This window comes from Drosophila novamexicana, unplaced genomic scaffold (genome assembly GCF_003285875.2).
Source record: "Drosophila novamexicana strain 15010-1031.04,08,12 unplaced genomic scaffold, DnovRS2.1 tig00000193-arrow-pilon, whole genome shotgun sequence".
In the NCBI taxonomy this organism is placed as follows: Eukaryota; Metazoa; Arthropoda; class Insecta; order Diptera; family Drosophilidae; genus Drosophila; species Drosophila novamexicana.
In genome coordinates this window covers 2487026-2501121 of record NW_020824787.1, presented here as the reverse complement: position 1 = coordinate 2501121, position 14096 = coordinate 2487026, and the positions used below count along the sequence as shown (strand labels likewise).

Here is a 14096-nt window from a genome sequence, read left to right as displayed (position 1 = left end):
TGCGCGGGCGTGGCATTGCTCTTAACCAGCACGCTGACGGGCTTGTTAAGCAACGTTGCCGCCGCCTCTTGCACCTGCAGCTGCACGGGCTTGCTCAGCGTTGTTATAGGCGTGGAAGGTGCTATGACCGTCCCGCTGATTTGCAGTTGTTGCTGCTGTTGTTGTTGCTGCTGCTGCTGCATTGGCGCCGTTTCATTGCTGCTGTTGGCGGGCGCCGCCGCATTCGCGGCCGGCAAATTGCCCTCCTTGCCCTGCGGCATGCCCGCAGTAATGACACCCGTGACGGGATCAATTAAAGCCTTGCTAACTGCATCTGCGGCACCCCCTGTGATCTTCTGCGTGGCCGCCGGTGCGGCTGTCTGATGCATGGGCGGCATGGATGAGTTGATGGCCTGATATGATTCGATTTCGGCTGCGGCAATCGCCTTCTTCTTGGGATGTTGTGGCGTTGGTTTGGTTAGGACCACAGGCGGCACTTGCAATGGCTCTGCTGGTGGTGTTGTTGTTGTTGTTGTAGGTGGCGGCGGGGGTGGTGGTGTTTCCTTGACCTCCGGGACATGTGCAATGTGCGGCGTTGGCGGCTGTTGTTGTGGTTGCTGCTGTTGCTGCTGCTGCATTGTTGCTGGCGTCTCAACCATAGCAACAGCTGCAGGCACCGCTGCTGCAGCAGGTGGCGGCAGCAACAGTGGCTGCGCCTCCTCCTGCACACCAGCTGGCGGCTCACAAATGGTCTTCCGTTCCTTGGAACGCCTAGGCCTGCCCACGGCATTTGGCGTTTGTGCCGCATCCGTTTTCTTGGCTTGCGCATTGCGACCGGAGCGTCGCGGCGGCGTTTGTGCGCCCTTGGGCAACTGTTGTTGTTGCTGTTGTTGCAATTGTTGCTGCAGCTGTTGCTGCTGTTGTGTGTTTGTATTGCGCACAACATCTTCGATAATGTCATCCACGGTGCTGCGATCCTCCTTCTCTTGCAGACGCCGCGACTTGCGTGTGTTGCAAGACTCCGAGCTGTCCGTGTTGTGCTCCAGCTGCTGCTGCGTCTGCTGTTGCTGCGCCTGCTGCTGCTGTTGTTGTTGTTGCTGCTGCTGCTGCGTCTGTACATGTGGCACCTCGGCTTGGCTCTCCAGTTCGCTGCTGTTCTTCAGCTTGTTGATTGTTAGTATAAGTCGCGGTCGCGTGTCATCTGCGGCTGCTGCTGCTGTGTTAGTAACTGCAGTTACCTTGACCTTTGGCTCCGTATCGCCGACATCGTCATGGAACTCGTAAATATCCTGACTGGAGCCGCTCGCTTGTGTCAACGCCTGATTCCGTGCCTTCTTCTCAGCGGCTGTGGGGACAGGCACGGGCACAACTGCGGGCGTGGGCGTGACAAGCTCCTTCTGCTGATGCTGCTGCTGCTGTTGTTGTTGTTGCTGTTGCTGCTGTGCGAGCTGCTGTTGTGCCAGCTGTTGCTGTTGCAGCTGCTGTTGTTGCTGCAGCAAGTTGCGCGGCGGTCTGCCTTTGCGGCCACGCGTCACTGGCGCCGTGGCCGGCTTGCGCAGTCGTGTGTGCACACCATTGTCACCCGGCGAAAGCAACAGGCTCGGCTCGGTGGGATTCAGGGGCAGTCCGGGAACCTGTTTGGCCTTGGCGCCGCGTGGCTGACGTCCACGTTTGGCGCCTGTACCACGTGCGCTCGGCGGTCGGCCGAGCTGCTTCAAGGACTTGATGTTCAACTGACGCGTCTCGGTTTCATCCTCGGTGTCGTGATCATTAGAACTGGCATTGGCCAAAGCACTGGCAGCAACTGTTGCTGATGCTGCTGCTGCTGCAGATGGCGGCTCACTGGCCAAGGCTGGCGTTGCCTCTGCCGTGGGCACATCAATTGCTGGCTGCTGTTGTGTGGCCGTTCGCTTATTTTGGTTATCCTCCTTCGCAGCGGCTGCTGTGGACGGATCGAGCTTCTTGATGACACTGTCAATGTTCACCTCCTTGGCGGACCAATAATCGCTGTCCACCTCCTTCGAGTCCTGCTCGATAAGCTCATCCTGCTTGGGCTGTGAGATCTTGATGACATTCTCCTCGGTTAACAGTGAAGCGGCTGCGGCGGCAGCAGCAGCGGCTGCCTTTGTCGCCTGCGGTGAGCTCGCCAGGCTGATGGTGGGCGTGGGAGTGCGTATAACAGAAACGCTTTCGGATGTCTTTAGCGGCAACACTGGCGACTCCACCACAGTCGTCGTGTCCTTGGGCGGCAGCGGATAGTGTATAGATGTGGTCGGTGCCGGCACAATTTGCTGTTGCACAATGATTTTCTGTGCTGACGGCGCGTTCTGTATCACATTCAGCGATTGTTGTTGTTGCTGTTGTGTTGGTGCTCGCACCATAATTGCAGCGGGATGCGGCTGCTGTTGTTGCTGCTGTTGCGGTTGTTGTTGCTGCTGTGCCTGTGGACTGTGCGAGCTGTGTGCACTCGGATTGAGGCCTGTTGGGCTCACTTGTTGTTGCTGTTGCAAATTGCGTGGCAGTTGCTGGTGTTGTTGCTGCTGCTGCTGCTGTGCAAACATGGGCGGCGGCGGGGTCAAGTGCGTTATCGGCTGTTGCTGCTGTGCCGTGTGCAATTGTTGCTGTAGCTTATGCATGTGCAACTGCTGCTGCTGCTGTTGCATTTGCTGCTGTTGGGCTTGATGTTGCAGCTGGTGCTGATGCTGCTGCTGTTGCGCTTGATATTGCTGTTGCCGTGCCTGATGCTGCTGTTGCTGCTGTGTGGCATGTGCGTGATGATGACCCGGCGACAAGGGTGGATGTTGCATTTGCTGCTGCATATGCTGCTGTGCAAGTGCCTGCTGCTGCTGTTGTTGTTGCTGTTGTTGTTGCAACTGTTGATGCTGCTGTGGCACATGTTGTTGTCGCTGCGGCTTGCGTTCCAGATGCTGATGCATGTACTTGTGCACCTGTTGCTGCTGCTGCTGCTGATGCGCGTTCATCTTGGACAACATCTGCGGAGAGAGCTGTTGCTGTTGCTGATGTTGTTGCTGTGCGTTCACATGCAGATTCTTGTGCGGCGGCAGACTGCCCATGGGCGGCGAGCTGGCCACCTGAGTTTGTATGGCCTGCTGTGGCTGCACGGTGACCACCTTGCTGATGATTGTCGGATGATGGGACACGGGCAATGGCGGCATCTTCTGCAAAGGCAGCGGCATCAACTGAGCACTCTGTGCAGCATTTGCGCCCGATTGCAGCTCAATGACAGACTTGGACATGCTCGGTGAAGCCTGTTGCTGCTGCTGTTGTTGCTGCTGCTGCGGCAACGCTGGGCGTGGCAGATAGCTATTGGGCGTAGGCATTTTGCTGCTGGTTGTGGGCGACGTTGTTGTGGCTCCAACTCCACGCGCTGTCGGACTGGCCATCGGACTCATATTGATGTTGCCAGTGGGCGAAGCTAACAGCGGGTGTTGTTGTTGCTGCTGCTGCTGTTGCAGTTGTTGCTGTGTAGGCACTATGGGCCTTGTAGCTGGACTTAGCTGGCGATTGGGCGTGCCGCGTCCCGGCGACAACAGCGGACTATGCGGCGAGGGGGCGCGCATTAAATAGGCGCCGGTTGGAGCCTGCTGCTGTTGCTGTTGTTGCTGTTGTTGCTGTTGCTGCTGCTGTTGATGTTGCTGCTGCTGTTGATGTTGCTGCTGCTGAGGCGACAATATCAAGTGCGGCACCACAAAATGCGGCGCTTGCTCCGGTATAGATATGGTGGGCGGCTGCATGATGAGCGATTGCGTACGCTGCGGCAACGGCTGATGTTGTTGTTGCTGCTGGGCTGTTGCTGGCGTCTGCTGTTTGGGCGTGGAGGCCAGCGGCATGGTTTTTTGTGTGGTAGTGGGACTGCCAAAGGACAGCGATGCGGAGCTATTGCTGCTTGTTGTGCTGGAGCAATTGGCCATGACATTGGACAGATCCAAATTGATGACGGGCGTGGCAGGACGAGCTGTTGCTGTTGCAGCTGCAGCAGCCGCTGTTGTTGTTGTTGTAGGTGCTGGCAGCACCGTTTGCACCGGCTGCACCAGCGGCTGTTGCAGCTTACTGATGGTCGGCGGCTCAATCTTAAGCATTTGCTGTGGATTGGACTTGGCCGTGTTACTGATGCTGGCATTAGGCGCTGGAGCAGGCGTAGCTGCAACTGTTGCTGTCGCAGGCACAGTAACTGCCAGCTTGGTAATGACTGTGGGCTGCGGCGTTTCGGACGCCTGTTTGGGCCTGGCGCTGGCCTCGCTAGCGAGCTCGGGCGATTTGTCGGCAGCACTTGAGCCCGACTTGTCGGAGGAGCCGCTGTGCTGTGGGACAGTCTCGTCGATCTTGAGACTGGGTCCACTGCTGTCCGCCTCGTCGGCGTTCTCCTCGGTGTCTGTGTCGATTTGCAGATCGCGTTCGGATTGCGGCGTGTCCGCCTTGATGTCCATGTCCTCGTTGCGCAGACTCTGCACCGCCTTGTTCACCTCTTCGGCATCGAGCACGACGCCTACGGAGACCACAACGGGCACCGATTCAGGCTCGGGCTCGGGCTCAGGGGCGACCTCTTCGACAGCCGCCTCGATGGCCTTGGCAGCGAGTGCCGCCTCCTCGTCGGGCTCGGCGACAACCACTTCTGTGACCGTGGCTGTCATATCGTCCATGCCGTCTAGCGAGTAATCCGCCGTTGAGGATGTGCCAAAGCTTTCGCCCAGCAGCGCGGAAACAGCGCTCTCCGTCTCTTCCTGCGAGATGGTCACACGAGATTTGCTATCCTCCAGCTTGTCGAGTGCTTTGATGGCACCGGGTGGCGAGGCCACAGGTATCTTGGGCTCATCGGCCAGTGCATCCAGCAGTGCATTGTTGAACTCTGCCGAAATTGATTGCACCGCCGACTCGCTAATCTTGTCATCCAGTTGACCATCAAAGCCGGGTATGAAGATCTCCTTCTTTTTGTTCAAGGCGGCGCTGGTTGGTGAGCTGTTTTCTGCGGCACACTTGGACTCCAAAGCTGCGGCCGCGACAGCCGTTGAGGATGTGGGCGTGGTAACCAGAGGCGCCGCACCGCTGCTCACAGGCGTTTCCGCCGATTGCGTGGACAACATGGAGCTGTTGCTCTGGCTTATGGTGGGTGTCTTGGGAATGGGGCTTATCAAGCGCGGCTTCTCGCGGGCCGGCGAGAGTGTATCCGGGTTCAGGCGATTGTTGCTGCCGCTGCCGCTACTAGCTGAGGGTTTGATGACGGGCATCGGGCAGATGGGCGGCTCCTCATCATCATCATCGCCAATGAGACAAGGCAAGCTGGGCGAGGGTTTGCAGAGCGGCGAACTGCGCTTCGATTCCTTCTCTTGTTGCTCCTCGGCGTGTTTTGACGCTGCCTGCACATTGATAGTGAGTGAGCTGACCGAAGAAGCGCCGCCGCCGGCTGCCTGACCAGCAGCTGTTGCTGTCGTTGACTCGCGTCGCAGCTGCAACTGTTGTTGTTGTTGCTGTTGCTGCTGTTGTTGCTTATCGAGCTTCTCTTGCTTCTCCTCCTTGGAGCGCTTCTTCTTTTTCTTCTTGTCCTTGCTCTTGTGCCCCGCTTCCTTGGAGTCAAGCACCTGCTGCTGCTTCTCGCTGGACTGCGACGGCAGCTGAAGATGCTGCTGCTGTTGCTCGATGGAGTTGTTGTCCTCGTTGTCGGAGAAACGGAACACGTCCGTCATATCGCTGCGATAGGTGGTGGCTGTGGAGGGAGTGGCATCTTCGGGCAACTTATTGCTGTCGAAATCATCCATAAGCTGCGCCTCCAGTGCACGTCCCGCCTCGTCCATGTCCACGCTGTTGTCGTCATCCAGCTTGTTGGCATTTTGTTGCTGCTGCTGCTGTTGTTGCTGCTGATGCTGCTGTTGCTCGCGTGCGGACTTTTCGCGTCGCTTCTTCTCGCGTTTCTCTTTGCGATGTCGCTCGCGTTCACTGCGCTCCAGCTCGAGCTCCTCCTGCTGCAGCTGCAGTTGCTGCGTTGCCGGCTCTTTGTTGATGTTGAGGCTTAAGAGAGGTGTTTCCTGTTTGTAGGTCTGCAGTGCGGCGGACACCATGGGTCCTGTGGTGGAAAGCTGCACCTTGGCCGTGTCGGGCGGCTCATCGGTCAGTTGGGATTCCTCCTCTTCCTCCTCCTCGTCGGAGATAATACCAAAGATGTCCTCCATTTTGTCCTCGCTACGCTTCGCAGACTCACGCGCCGGCGTGCTCAGTGTGCTGGGCGTCGGTGGCGAGGAGGCATTGGATGCATTGTACAGGCGAGCCGATACGTCCAGACTCTTGGATTTCTTGGACTTTTTCAGCCGATGGCGCTCCTCTTTAGACAGCTTCTCGCTAAGCTGCTCGACAGAGCCGCCGGCGTTCGTCTCGCTCAAGTTGCGCAGCTTCTCGCGCTTCTTCTCCTTGCGCTCCTTGTGTTTGCGCCGCTCGCTGGCCACCACCACCACCGCGGAGGCATTAACTTCCAACGCGGGAGCGATCACTACCTGTTGCGGCTGCTGCTGCTCGGTCTTAAGCTCATCGAAGCTGTCGAATTTATTGGGCTTGCAATCAGCCACATCAAAGATGCTTCCGCTGCCCGTGCTGCCAGCGGTGACAGCGGCCACAACAGTGGAGGTGGCGTCCGCCGAGGACTTGAGGCGCTTCTTGCTCTTCTTGTGCTTCTTGCGCGCTTCCGGGGAGAACTCCTTGAGCTTGGCGGCACTGTCGCCCACGAAGCCCGTGTAGCCGGAGGCGTTGAAGTACTCGGTGTACTCCTTCTTGAATTCCGTCTTCAGTTTACGCTCCTCGTTGGAGGAGTGCGAGTCGTTACGTGACTTTGGATACTTTTGCATTTCGCTGTCCGAGAGCTGTTCCTGCTTAATGTCCGGCTCCTGCTTGATGCTGGCGCTGCCCACGCTGCTGCTGCCGATCAGCTCCGGTGCTGGCTGCGATTGCGATTCCGAGTCGGAGGCAATGCGCGTCGAGTGGCAATTTCTTTTGCCCCCGTGGCCAATCACATTGCGACGTATCTCATCCTCGGAGCTATCGTCGCCATCGCACAGTCGACGCAAATTCTGTTGCATTTGCTGGCGCATGCGACTGGCATTTAATGCCGCTGCCTCTGCATCCACATCGCCATCGGCATCCGAATCGGAGAATATGCGACTCTGTGACAGCTTGCTGCGATGATACCTATCCTCATCGTCGTTGACATCGTCGCTGCTGCTGAGGCCGCCATGATTGCGTCCATGGAAGCTGCTGCTCCCGCTGAGGCGATGATGCAGCCGATCCTCGAATTCAGTGTCGCTGTCGCCATCGTAGCTGGTGGAGCGCTTCTTTTTGGCTCGCGATTGCTTAAGCTGCGAGAACTTGGCCTTGATCTTCTTCTCCTCGGCCTGGCGTTGCATATTCTTGCAGCTGCGCGCCTTAACCTTGTCATACATGGAGACGTTGGGGCAATCGTCGGGTATATCAAAGATGGAATGCTTCTTGGACGCATCATCTGTGTCATCCGAGTCCGCCGAGCTGAGCATCATTTTGCGCGGCTGAGAAGCGCTCTTCGAGGAAGCGCCTCCTTCGTCTGAGCCACGCGATGATTTCCGCTCCACGCTTCGACGATGATGATGATGATGATGGTGCGACGACTGCTGCTGCTGCTGCTGTTGTTGTTGCTGCTGTTGTTGTTGCTGCTGCTGTTGCTGATGATGATGATGATGCAACTTGCTGCTGGAGGTATTCGTGTTGGCTGTGTTCGAGCTAAGCTCGCCCGCGGAGCTGCCCGCCGCTGAGATGCGTCTGTGCGGATTGTGTGTGGGCTCCTCGTCCGTATTGGTGGACTCGGCCACCGAGTGCCGCTTCTTCTCGCGATGATGATGATGTTCACGCTTGCTCTTGTGCCGCGACGACGATGACGAGCTGCCATGGTGATGATGCTCGCGCTGCTGCTTGTGCATCGACGGTTGTCGTTGCTGCTGCTGCTGCTGCGGATGTGGTTGTTGTTGCTGCGACTGGGCCGGCTGCTGCTGCTCCTCCTCGCTGGTATTGAGCGTGTGCAACTGTTGCTGCTGTTTGCCATCCAGTTCGGTATTGTTGACCACCTCGCTGCTGCTGCTGGCGCTCTTACTGTGATGCTTTTCGCGTCGATGATGCTTCGAGCTGCTGCTGCTGCTGCCGTGCGATTTGGAGGAGCTGAGCTTTTCGTCCTTGCAGCCGCCGCTGCTGCTGCTGCTCTTGTGCTCCTTGGAATCGCGACGATCGCCGAGACGCTGATGATTGCTTTGCGATTGCGATTGGGACTGCGATTGGCTCGGGTTGGTGTTCTCCATGCGTATACGCTTCACATAATCCTCATGATTTTGTCCACCGCCAGCGCCAGCGCAACCGCTGCTATGATTGCTGTCCTGCGAACTGAGGCGTCGCTTGTGCTGGCGGCCCGTACTGGGCACAGGGGAATTGCGTGACGATTTGCGGGAACGATCCTTGCTACTGCTCTCAGTGGAAGCGCTGCCTGAAGCTGCTGCGACTGCTGCTGCGGCTGCTGCTGTTGTTGTGGTTATATCCGTGGCAACGGCATTCTCTTTGTTGTTCTGTCGCTCACATTCGTTGGGCGTGGCTGGATTGTGGGCGTAGAAGCTGCTCGCTTCGGAGCTGGCATCGGATTTGTTCTTGTGGTAGGCGGACATGTCGCGCATGCGCGCCTGCCGCGCCTCCTGTTCCAACTGCTCCTTTTCGCGTTGTTCCTTCTCACGCTCTTCGCGCTCCTTTTGCTCACGCTCTTCTTGTGCCTTACGCTCGCGCTCTCGTTCGCGTTCACGCTCCCGATCTCTTTCCTTTTCCTTTTCCTTCTCTTCTTTGGCCTTTCGGTCTTCGCGCTCGCGTTCCTCCTGCGCTTTGCGTTCCTTTTCTTCACGCTCCTGTTGCTTGCGCAGTTCCTTTTCGCGTTTCTCTCGCTCCTGTCGCTCCTTGTGCTGCGACTTTTCCTTCTCTTTGTCGCGCTCCTGGCGCGGCTGCTCCTTGTCGGGCTTCTCCATAGGTTCATCCGACTCGGTGGACTCATCTTCCACTTTGGGCGTTGCCGACTTCGAGGACTGCGATGTTGCCGAGTTCTTGCGCTTATCGGAGGTGGTTGTGTTCGAGGAGGAGGAGGATGAGGAAGAGGACTTTTTCGACTTTTTATCCGCATCGGAGCGATTGTTGTGCTTGCTGCTGCCATGCGACTTGTCGCCGCTGCTGCTGCTGCTCTTCTTGGACGTGGAGCAGGAGGCGGTTGTTGAGTTGGCGGATGAGCTCTTGGCGTTGCCCTTGGCCTCCGCTTCATCCATCGAGCTGTTTGGTGTTTGTTTTTGTACGTGTGTGGTTGTTGTTGTTGTTGAGGAACTGTTACCGTTGGAGGATAGGTTGCTGCTGCTCCCAGTAGTGCCCACATTGGTGCTGCCCGGCACTGAGGCGGACTTTTGAAGCACGGAGCGTGGCTCATTGGCTGCCGCTGGCACGCTGAGGCTCTTGCTGAGCTGTTGACTGCCTGTGGACGCCGCTGTTGGCTTTGCTTTGGGAAACTCTGGTGGTGGAGGTGGCGCCGGTTGTATCGCCGGCGGTGGTGCTGCAGTATTTGGCAATGGCGGGTGACTGGGAAATGGATATTGCAGTCCCTTTGTTGGACCACTGCTGCCGCTAGACGTTCCACCAATAACAGCTGTCGCAGCTGCTGTTGCTGCAGTTGCTGATGCTGCTGTTGTTGTTGCTGTCGCGATGATACTGCTGCTGCTGGTAGCGCCACTGCTGGGCTTGGCCAGCTGCCCAAGACCGCTGACCACATTGGTATTCACCACAGAGGGCGAGGGCGACGGGCTGTTGTAGGGCGACATCGAAGCCTGCGGCGAGTTCATGGGCGACAAGCTGCTCAGGCGCTGCAGCAGGCCGCTTGTCTTGCAGCTGCCGCTGCTGCTGCCGGTAAGGAGGCTGCTACAGTTGCCAATGATGGGCGTCGTTTTGGTGGCCGCCAAATTCGGCAGCGCCGGCGACGTGTTCCCACTACAGAGTCCACCATGCCGTGCATTCGCCAACGTTGTCGAGCCCGTGGCAAAGTCTGTGCTGGCGGGCTCGTACCATTGATTCTTCTTGAGTCGCTGAAAGTCATCGTCGAACACGGACTTCTTGGCCAGCAGGGATTTGACAATATCTGAGGGCTGCAGCTCATCGATGTCCAGAAATTTGTGACGCGAATTGCTCGTCGAACTGGAGACAGTGCCGCTGGAGCTGTTGCTATTGCCGGAGCCCGCCTGATGCGACGAGCCCAGGCCGCCCAGGTTCGTCGCGTGCATGGAGAGCTGCCAGGAAGGTGTGTTCGACTGGCTGCTGCTGCTGGCGTGACTATGGCCATGGCCGGGATTTGCGTTGCTGCTGCCGCCAGACCAGCGCTCGTAGTTCTCCTCAAAGTTGCGCAGTCGTTCATCCAGCGATGGGCTGCCACCCGTCTGGCCGCTCGGAACATCCGAATCGCTTGAGTTGGAGCTCAGCGAGCGCGGACGCGCCGGACTGCCCATCAGGCCAATCGATGAGGATGACGATGACGATTGCTGCAGTTGCAACTGTTGTTGCTGCTGCTGCTGTTGTTGCTGCTGCTGTTGTTGCTGCTGCTGTTGCTGCTGATGGTGATGGTGGTGCTGGTGATGATGATGATTTGAGGAACGCCAATAGCGCGAGGAGGGACTGGGCAAAAAGCCTAAACTGGACGCAGTCGCCGACGTTGATGAGCCGCTAGACAACATCCCAGCAGCGCCTCCGCTAAGACTAGAGTTGTTGTTGTTGTTGTTACTGGCAAGCAACGCCGTTGTTGTCGTCGCCAGCTGCTGCAAATAGCTGGATACTCCGCTGGCTGTGCCACCGCTTCCGCTGCGCTGCTGCTGAAAAAACATCACACCGAATTTGGGTAGCGGCAGCCACATAATGTCGCGCACACGCTCCCGTGCCCGTTCCCGTGGCGGCGGCAGCCGACGCGGCTCTGTGGGCAGCACCTCCGGTCGTTCATCGCAGAGCGGCGTGCCCGGCCTGGAGCCATCGGCGCTCTCGCCGCCGCTGGCCTCGTGCGAATGATGGGAATGTAGCTGATGGCCGCGTCCGCGCGACGCATGATGATGATAGTCATCATTGGGCGTGGGCGCTGCCAGCGAAGGCGTTGGCAGGCTAGCGCTGTTGCCGCTACCGCTGTTGCTCGCGGGATTGCTGCAGGAGGTGGAGGCTGATTGCTGCTGTTGCAGCGGCTGTGGCTGGGATAGCTGCAGCGTGCTAGCGGTCACACGACGTCGCTTCGCCGCCAGTGACGTATTCATTAGATGCTGCTGATCCATGCTGCTCGCACCGACTAGGCCGTGCCGAAATGCCGACGAGTTGGACAGCGCCGAGAGGGCGCCCACATCAATCGATGGCCGCCGGCAGCTGACCATCATGCTGTGGTGTTGCATTGGCATTGGCGGCGGTGCGACCGCTGAAAATTTGCCCGCCTCCGAGACGCGACGTATTTCGCTCTTCCGATTCAGCGGATCGTGTATGACATCACAGTTGGACAGCGGACTGGGCTTGTTGCAGTGACCAGATCCCGGCGACTCGCTGTTCTGCTCCAGCAGCTGCGATTGCTACAAAGAAGAAGTTCAGATAGGATTCAGTTTTATGTATAGGATCAAGTCCTAGAGTGCGAAATGATCGTGCAGTGTGACCCGAAGATACAAAATTATGCTTGCGTTGAGCATATTTAAATTTTAATAACTATATTCAGCATTATCTAAGAGGTTTTTGTTCTATATTGAAAAAGAAAGAGCTGCAATTATCTCGCATTAGCTTAACTGCGAATTCGTTAAAAAAAAGCTTACTTGTCTTTGCAGGTGGATTGGTAAGCAATCTTATATTTTTTTTTTTTTCAAAAATTTGCTTAAAGTAAATTTTCCTTTATATTTCACCCAGAAAAATGAAATTGCCAATTAGATTAAATGATTGATGAGTGAGCAAACTAAATAATTTGCATACAACAGATTTCAAGCCTTGTGGATGAAATGTAACAAACCGTTTTGAATCTGGACTTCGACATTAAATGAAGCTCTTTTGTGCAGCTCCCGATGGGAAGCTTTTGTGCAGCTCCTGCTGTAGTTAATTCTGCGTTGATGAGCGCTCAGTTCACGATCATTTTGCAACACTCTAGCCTATTATTTTGTGTATGTGTGTTTCACTTACCGCACTGGCATTGGAATGATGATGATGATGATGGTAATCCATTTTGATGCGCTTGCGCGGACTGACCACGCCCTCATCACCACTGGACGGGCACTCCTCGAGTTGTTCTGGCAATTGAAAACGTTGATTGTGCACATGATGGCGCAAATCTACATTTGTCTTACCACAACGCCGGCGACTGTTGCTGCTGCTTCCGCCGCTGTTGCTGTTGTTCAGTGTCAGCTCGAGCATTTCGCTGGGGTTGCCAGCGTTGGTGCTGCCACTCCCACTTCCGCTGCTATTGACAGCCGGTCCGAGTCTTGCAATTACAGGCGAATCGGAGCGCATAACAACGCCCGCATCCTCGTCCTGCGCCTGACTGTTGCCGCTGTTACTATTGTTGTTGTTGTTGTTATTGTTGCCCGGTTCAAAGTTGCGAAACCGTCGACCCACATCGTTGAAGTCAAAGTCAATGGTGTGCCGCGCATTGCGCGCCATACGCATACGCGCCTGGACCATCGCCGCTGGCGACATGGGCATCGCACTCGGGCCCACCGCCGAGGGTAACGCTGCGGATGTTGCTCCAGCGTTGCTCACAACTGCCGATGCAATGCTCGGCGCTGGCATCGCATTGCTCGCCGAGATGCTGCTGCTGCCGGTGCTATTGTTGCTGTTGCCAGCACTACTGATGCTGCCGCTGACGCCACCAACACCACCACCAGGCGTATTGCCGCCTGGCGAGCAGCCATCGTTCGAGTTCTGATGTCGACTGAAGGAGGAGGCGCGCGAACGTGACTGTGATGAGTCGTAGCGATTAAAGCGGGAGGAGGAGGAGCCTAAAAAAATATGTAAAACAACAGTTAACAATCTCTGTATCATGCCCAAGCTCGTCCAACTTACCCGCATTGGGCAGCTGTGTCAGTTGCTGCTGCTGCTGCAGTTGTTGTTGTGGCTGCTGCTGCTGCTGCTTCTCCTGTTTCTCGTAGAAGGCATCCTGGCATTCACGCGATGCAAAGTCCACCTGCAGTTTACGTCCACGCATAATGGTGCCACGCATATCCTTGACAGCAGCCTGCGCATTCTGCACCTGATCGTACAGCACCAAAGCCAATTGTCGCGTGCGATCAATGCTGACCTTGGTGACGGTGCCGAAGCGCGTGAACTGTGACTGCAGAAAGGTTTCGGAGACCTTCTCGCCGACACCATCAATCCAGACACAATTCGTGGGCATGGACTTGCCAAAGCCCAGATTAATGCGATTGCTGCCCAAATGCTCGCCATCCATTTTACGCATTGCCTTGACCACAGACACAATATCCGAATACTGACAAAAGGCATAGGCATTCAGTCCCTGCTTCTTGATATCAATCTCGATGATCTCGCCAAAGCTTTCGAAATGGACGCGCAGCTCGCTGGCGGTTATATCCTTCTCGAGGTTGCCAATGAACAGGGTTCGTGTCGCTTTCGGATTGTATTCGTCCAGTTCGGCTTCGTAGGGACGAAATTCATTGTCCTCTACGTCGTAGCCCTGATACGGTTCCACCTCGATTTTACAGCCAAAGAAATGTTTATCATGGGATACTTCGAGAGCCTTCTCCACATCGTCCGGTTTTTTAAAGCAGACGAGCGCATAACGCTCCGAATTCTGTCCCACGACCTTCACCCACGTGACCTTGCCGTGCTTTTTGTACTCGTGAAAGAGACCATCCTTAAGGGATGTGTCCGAGGAACGTGCGGGCAGGTTGCGTACGCGTATCGCCAACGGCCGATTATCTTCGGAATGCACCACCGGATTGGCCGCCAAACAGGAGCTGCTGCTGCTACTGGAGCTGCTGCTGCTGCTACTACTCGAACCACAGCCACCACCGCTGACGACATTGCCACTGGGATTTGAAGAGTTGCCTGCAGCAAGAAAT

General features: G+C 56.5%; 1 protein-coding gene across 1 annotated transcript in view; it reads right to left on the bottom strand.

Moving 5' to 3' along the window:
- The window catches only part of LOC115759247 (protein split ends), a 77744-nt gene that overhangs the window by 2993 nt on the left and 60655 nt on the right, over positions 1–14096 (bottom strand). The window contains exons 7-14 of the mRNA XM_030700147.1: positions 13134–14082; positions 12175–13018; positions 9734–11561; positions 7672–9688; positions 3641–7587; positions 2625–3574; positions 1440–2576; positions 15–1394 (exon numbers count right to left, since the gene is read on the bottom strand). Of these exons, the coding sequence (XP_030556007.1) occupies positions 15–1394; positions 1440–2576; positions 2625–3574; positions 3641–7587; positions 7672–9688; positions 9734–11561; positions 12175–13018; positions 13134–14082 (13052 nt within the window). The remainder of the gene's footprint in view (positions 1–14; positions 1395–1439; positions 2577–2624; positions 3575–3640; positions 7588–7671; positions 9689–9733; positions 11562–12174; positions 13019–13133; positions 14083–14096) is intronic.